Source organism: Odontomachus brunneus, unplaced genomic scaffold, assembly GCF_010583005.1.
Source record: "Odontomachus brunneus isolate Ranch 3 - 2012 unplaced genomic scaffold, Obru_v1 Obru_scaffold_001, whole genome shotgun sequence".
NCBI lineage: Eukaryota > Metazoa > Arthropoda > Insecta > Hymenoptera > Formicidae > Odontomachus > Odontomachus brunneus.
Window position 1 is genome coordinate 5,486,328 of NW_022639451.1, and position 7,575 is coordinate 5,493,902.

The following is a 7,575-nucleotide window of genomic DNA, read 5'->3' on the forward strand; positions in this document are numbered from 1 at the left end:
CGCACAAGCACACCGCCGTCCGTCGCCGTCGTGACCCACTTTCAGTGGCTGTGAGATAAAATCCATATCGTTCGCACGCGAGCGTCCGTCGACGCGCTGACCTTTTTGCACCCGCGCGTCCCACGTAGACACACTATTTCGCACGTACGTTTGTACGTTTGCGCGTGCGGCGCGCGACGGAAATTCGACGGACGACGTTCCCTTCCGATACAAGGACGACAGTCGATACTCTGTCCGATCGATGCCGCAACTTCGACTCCATTCTCTTTGCCTGACGCGTCTCTCTTCGCTGTACATTATCTTTTTCTCGTTTCTCCCTCTCTCCCTCTCTCTCTCTCTCTCTCTCTCTCTCTCTCTCCTCTTCGCTGTAAGACCACGCAATATATCTTTATTTCGTTCTGAATGCAACTGGGCGTATGTTCGTTTAGTCTCGAGTGTAGAAAGTGTAACGCAGTGCGGCCGAGAGGAACTGAATTGTCGACTCGCTTCACGCTATTCGCTCGCGAGCGCGCGCGATATTTTCAAAGTCGCGCGGCAAAAATTCCCGTTCGCCGCTGTGCGCGAAAGTGAAAACCAGATCAGTTTCCTCCTCTCGCTCTTCCCTTTTCCTACTTGCGAAGCAAAGAGAAACAGAGAAAGTGGAATCGTCCTCGGAAACGGTCACATCGATTTCGCGGTTAACTATAGATTCCTTCGTCTCAGCTGTACTTTCCCACACCACATGCATACAAAATAGCTGTTCTTTTTAACTACACTCCTTACACTTGCGATTTTTTGTCTCTTTTTGTACTCTCTTTCTCGTGAGTTCGAAGACTCGCTGATATCATTTTACGTATGAAAAGTGCAAGGAAGATACGATATTTTCTTTCCATTGACGCTTATTTCGGAAAAAATTCCAGATTGTTCGATCGCTTTGAACTTGATGTTGTGTCTCGATGTTGTTTGATTATTAATGAAGGAAGGTTATGTAATGGAAACGTATACATATATTTGTCCGTGTCTGTGTGGTGTGCGAATTATATCGGCCTACTTGACATCGTACTTCTTAAATTCGGCCGATCGATCAGCGAATTTAGAAGCGAGTCTGTTCAATAGAATCACGACATTGGCTATCGTTATTGATCATTGACCCGTAAAGACATCTGGTGTGACGTATGTCGCGTATACATGTCGATCCTGTTACCGATTCAAGTAATTACTCGATTTAATAATGGCACACGCAATTATGAACATTACGTGCTGTCTGCTTTAATGGAGATACGACATTCATTTATATCAATTTGAACGATTCAGAATTAACTATGATATATATCGCACGAAAACAATTGATAATGTTCATTTAGCGCTATATGAGCTGTGACGTAATTTAAAGGCGTTTGTACACTCCCCCTTCTCTAATGGCGGCGTCCAAACGTAAGAGAAAAAGAGATGGAAAAATAGACAAAGCACTTTTATCAGTCACTTATATAATAAAAATTTGCAATCTAAAAAATTAGAAAATGTTTAACACGTAGATATTTAAAAAATTTAATAAATTTAATAGATTCTGTTCTCTTTTTTCTCTCCTACCGTTAATATCATTTTTTAGTTACGTTTAAATAGAATTGCATGATTTTCATTGACGTAATATATAAAATTCATAACAAATGTAAACGTACGATAGAGAAATCGATTACATTTTGTGCGATGAGGTTTTCTCGCGCTCAGTCAGAGTGCAAAATTAATTGCACTATTTTTACGATACCCATTCAGGAACCCGTGGCCCAGAATCTTATATTGACTTCACGACGACTGTATGACCTATAAAACAGAACAAAGGAACCGGTGGGACTTGTGAATGTGAGCAAAACATATGATGATTTTATCAGATTCTGAAAATTGCTGGTCATTGTCTAATACCAATGCACTGAATCTAATCTGATTGTTCTTTCTTGCGATTATTGCACTTGAAATAAATAAGACACATGTTCGATTATCGAAACAAGGAAGAAAGGAGCAAAATGTAGAGAGCGAACGAATCTCTACTCTTAGGATTAACAATTATGAAAGGAAGATTCATCTCCAGAAATGAGTTTGATAGTAACAGTGAATTTCGAGTTTTAATTGAAATTAAACCTATTCCCAAAAATCTGGAGAAGATTACGGAAAGTCCAGCTGGAGAGTGTATACAGAACCTTCGATTGCATCTTCATATCGAGGCAACGGAGCTTCGATGTGTATCCGCTCGCATATTTTCAACGGTGCGAGCGCTCGCGTCTCTCTGCGAGATTCAGCTAGCTTCGGGCGCGTACGTGCGGACGAACGTAGCTATATGGGGGCGCGATCAGTATTTTCCTACTACGGTGCGAGTCCAAAATGTCAGACGTCGATAGATGGATAGATATCGCGAAAGAGTGCAAATACCTGCCCGAGAATGATCTCAAGGTAAATTAATGCGCGTGGGATCGGCGTCCGCGCCGAAAACGTACGGTCCGCTTCGCGAGCGACAACGGCCGCGCGCGATCGGCGCCGATAGGTTACCTGTAACACCAGCGCGTATTTCGCCTTTCCCGTTAATCACGCTGTCATTTTCACGCTGCCGACAGAAACTCTGTGACATCGTATGTGACTTGTTGCTGGAGGAGTCCAACATCCAGCCCGTGTCCACCCCGGTGACGGTATGCGGCGATATCCATGGTCAGGTAAGTCCCGGATATGCTCCCTAACCTCCAAATCGAAGCATCGTCCCGAAATCATGACAGGGTCATCGTTAAGTTCTCGTACGCCGTAAAATATCACCTTGTGTAGATAATTTCTCCACAATGAGAGACAAGAATAATTCGTCAAGTGTTAAGAATAGAGAACTAACCTTTGATCAGTTTCACATTCTTGCTAATTTTACAATAGTCCATGCATAGTTATTTCGACAAAGGAAGTGGACAGACATCCTAGATTGCGTGCATTTCCATGTTGCAGTTTTACGATTTAGAAGAACTGTTTCGTAATGGTGGTCAAGTACCAGATACGAATTATATATTCCTGGGAGACTTTGTAGATCGGGGCTACTACAGTCTAGAAACATTCACTCGTCTGCTCACACTTAAAGCTAAATGGTCTGACAGGATAACACTACTTCGTGGGAATCATGAGTCTAGACAAATAACACATGTTTATGGATTTTACGGTAAGCATACAGCTGTACATCCCTTGTTTTATACTTATTTTATGCCCATACAATTGTATTTGTTTCATTGGTTTCATTGTAACTTTTTATTACAGATGAATGCCAAAATAAATATGGTAATGCTAACGCATGGAAGTACTGTTGTAGGGTGTTTGACTTGCTCACAGTTGCTGCCGTGAGTATTTATATTATGTAAAGTATCTCGAAAAACTAAGCCAAGTGTCTTTGAAATATAACTGAGTAAGAGGATTCTCAAAACTAAAAGATTTTTAAAGATTAAGAGCTTTTATTTTTCAAAAGATTAAGAACTTTTATATAATTTATGAACTAATAGATTCTGTATTATAATATTAAAATAAAATATCCTGTTTTGTAGTTAATCGATGAACAGGTTCTTTGTGTACATGGTGGATTATCTCCAGCTATTAGAACACTAGATCAAATTAGAACGATTGAAAGGAATCAAGAGATTCCACACAAAGGTATGCTGATGACTATAATATATTAACGATATACATCAGTTGCATAATGCTTTACTATGTTAAATATTGCACAGCCTGACAAATTGTTCGTGTATGAAAAGATATATTGAATATTACTCCTTAATTACTACATTACACAGGTGCTTTCTGTGATTTGGTTTGGTCTGATCCAGAGGATGTGGAAACATGGTCAGTAAGTCCGCGTGGTGCAGGTTGGCTATTTGGCAGTAAAGTCACTTACATGTTCATGGAAGTAAACGACCTTAAACTCATCTGTAGAGCACACCAACTAGTTCACGAAGGTATTATAATCTCATTAGTCATAATACTTTAATGTTATCTAAAATCGTAACTTTTATATTATAATCTAATGTAATCTAAGTTTTACATTGCAACGTAATGTTATCTAAGTTAATTGCAAGGTGTACTGATAATACATGTTTTTTACCAGGTTATAGGTACATGTTTAATGACAAACTCGTCACAGTGTGGTCAGCTCCAAATTATTGTTATCGATGCGGTAACATAGCTAGTATCCTGCAGTTCACGACAGTGGATCAGAGAACACCCGTGCTGTTCCAGGCGGTGCCTGATTCTGAAAGAGTAATCCCACCTCTAACGACCACTCCGTACTTTTTGTGATCTAACTTAGTGGCCCATTTGTACGGACGTGGGAAAGAAGTGTCTCTGTCTAGACTTTACGGAATCACATGACTCTGTTGACGGATCCAGGCTGGTACCATGACGGAGCCTCAAATTTGTGAGAATGTATGATACATACATACACACGTACACATACATACAACACACGTACATATACATATATATATATATATATATATATATATACATATATATTACTCTAGAATTTTAATTCCCTTAAAAGAAAAAAAAAAACTTGTTTGGATGCGTTCTACGACCGAATTGCGAAATACTTAGAGGACTGAATTGTCGTGTGATTACTTGTTCAGGGAATGTTCTTTAGATTTTTTAAGAACTTTATCAAGTTTTATATGTTGTAAAGTTAACTTTTATATATATACATAGTATCTGCCATCGCATCAGCCTGATTTTTGTAGCTCGAAATGAAAAAATATTTTGCATCATGGAGCAAATGTGAACATTCTGTGGTCTAGACGCTTTTGCTGTCTACTGTGTACATTCTGTAGAGCATTCATATCTCAGAGCAGCATCATGGACTTTAATGTTCAAAAGACTAAGAGCTTTTAAATAATTTATGAACGCAACTAACGAATATAGTCCAGTGCTGTGTGTGAACGATTAAATAAAAGAAAAAGTGAAAAAAAAAGAAATCATATTCCAAACATTCCGGCAAAGTACACTCTCTGAGCACGGTGAATGCTTCTCTGATATTACAATCGTTGTGCGTAGAATTCAGGTTTATTAAAAACGTGAGCATATATATAGTACTGTTAAGGTCTTCCTGAACATGTAAATGATCTGTTTCTGGTTTAGGTACTGTGTGTGCTGCGTGCAGTTACTTTCTTCTTCTAGACGCGCAATCAGTGTTCTTAGCAGTGTAAATTCGGCTCTTTTTTCGCCGAAGTACAAATAGCATGTAGCGGTAGCCAAAGTTTTCCTGCCTAGGTAAGGAAATCCGATAGCGGGATTGTGTACCATCTCTGTAGAGTTCTCTCGTTTGTTGTTATGCACATGACATTTTTTACGCTTAATTTTAAGAAATTCCGAGCTCAATAACGTCTCTCAAGTGTCTTGACACGTTGGTTATTTTTTTCGAGACATTCGCCATTCGTTCGCCGCACCTCTATTCTACGTGTGTACAGAGCGATATTTTCGAACACTTACTATATTCTCCGAATCTTTGTACAGTTTCCGATATTATATGCCAAATCGCTGTCGTACGAAATAATCGTAATTAGTTAATTGTCGTAAGTTCATTAACGTAGGGAGCAACTTTAAATGAAAAGAGAAAAAAGAAGAAATAACCGAGACCCTTAGCAATGTGCCTCTAAATTAATAAGCGTTTCTGTAATATAATGATACGATATCGTTATACATAATTAACGGAATGCACCGGCCATTGCGTATCATAAGCCTGAATTCTGACCATCGATTTTTGCTAGCTCACGATAATTCCTAACCCGATCACAGACCTGACGAATACACGGCATTGGCATTGACACTGGCTGTCAAGTGGAGACTACTCTATTTTGAATTTTGTGATATAGACGGAAGAAGGAGGCGGGTGTAATGATCACGTCGACGTTTATAACGACACTCCATGTCGCGAACACTTTGGAAGAAGTCTCGGAAGACCCGGAGTTATCTCGAGAAATGTAATGGACTTTTGAACAGTGCCTTCAGAACTATAACACGACGGTCTACTAGGAAGTAAACGCTTTTCTTACTGACAGATAATCATAGACGAACTAACATAAAGACGAAGAATCATACAGGTACCAGAGCTTAAACGAGGACGGGGAAGGAAACATTTTTATCGCGCTGCCCTCTTCACTTTTATTCCATTCCGCGAGCTGATTTGCTATATGTGCAAGAGACGTGTCCTCGCTTTCCCACTCGAGAAACATTTTCTACGGTACTACTTGCGTTCTACGGGATTTCTTACGGTTATTCGTTTACGTACGCGTTCTTATTACTTTTTATAAAATGTCATACGCACGCGAAGTGTTTTACCTATTTGTACTACACATTTACATTGTTACTTAATTATTGACACTTTACACGTTTACACCTATAACGAGATATTGCATTAGATAGAGAGAGATTGTTGCACCGAGAGAACGAGACACGGAGCTTGCGTTACAAACTCGACTCGCTACATTTGCAGCCTCCGAGTCGTGAAACGAAGGCGACGCGACGTGAATGCCCCATGCGATACGGGTATCCTAGAAATCCTAAAGTATTAGCCTCTGTATCTAAAATGCTGGGGTGTTCGCGGCGGTGCTCGTCTCTGAAATGCCTCTGTCTGTGATCGCTTTAATCTTATCGAAGTGTCCAAGCGCTTGCGGCGACGCGATGTTTCAGGTTGCGCGAAATAGTGTTTCATTGCAAAATCAATACGCGACTAGGCTGGAATACATCTCACGCGAAAAAATAAATAGTCTTGAGAGCGGCACGTGAATCGGTTCAATCTTTTTAATCGTTATATCTTCGATTACTTTAACCGACTAATGTGCCATTTTTGAAATTAATTGTTCGGGCGGGACGATCGTCAAGGTCGGTCTCACGTGTTGATTTCAGCACTGAACACCGTTTTGCGGAGTGTCATTCGATAGTAATCATCGGCAAGAGCTCGCGAGAGAAGAGAACAAAAGAAAGACAACTTGCGATAGAGAGGGGAAAAGCGAGACAAGTAACGAGACTAATTTAGCTTAATGCTCCGTGCGGGAGCTTGAACACTGCGCATAAATCCTTAAAGATCTCACAGGTAGAACATCATTTTGAAGGATCATCATGTACCTTGAAAGTATAGACTTTGTTATGTTAATGTAATGAGAACGTCTGTAATAAAAAATGCGCAAAAAATTACACTAGATATTGTCAATGGTTATTCCCGATATGCATGCGTGCGTGCGTGCACGTACAAGTGTGGACATGCGTATGACTGCTGATTGTGATAAGGAGGAAACAGTACAAAGCACTGCTAACAAATGAGATAAGGAAGTATGTAGGAGAATTGCACGATAAGATAAGAATAAACGGCGCACGAGTTTTTTTATTAATCTTTAATCAGTTTATTTACTTCGTAATAATATTATTTTCATCATCATCATCATCATATATATATCATATATATATATATAATAATTCTATTTACTCCTTACTATTTATATATATATAATATATATAATATATATATATAATTATATATATATAATAATATAGTGTATTTATGTTCATTATGTATAATATATTATCTACATTTAT

At 39.2% G+C, this 7,575-nt stretch overlaps 1 protein-coding gene across 1 annotated transcript; it reads left to right on the top strand.

The window, feature by feature from the left end:
* Window positions 1-2,253: 2,253 nt before the first annotated feature.
* LOC116840505 (serine/threonine-protein phosphatase 6 catalytic subunit) lies at window positions 2,254-7,181 on the top strand. The gene is made up of 7 exons (XM_032807316.1): window positions 2,254-2,424; window positions 2,586-2,681; window positions 2,956-3,163; window positions 3,259-3,338; window positions 3,540-3,645; window positions 3,786-3,947; window positions 4,097-7,181. The coding sequence occupies exons 1-7, from the start codon at window positions 2,356-2,358 to the stop codon at window positions 4,285-4,287; spliced, it is 912 nt and encodes a 303-aa protein (XP_032663207.1). The 5' UTR covers window positions 2,254-2,355; the 3' UTR covers window positions 4,288-7,181.
* The last annotated feature ends 394 nt before the right edge of the window (window positions 7,182-7,575 follow it).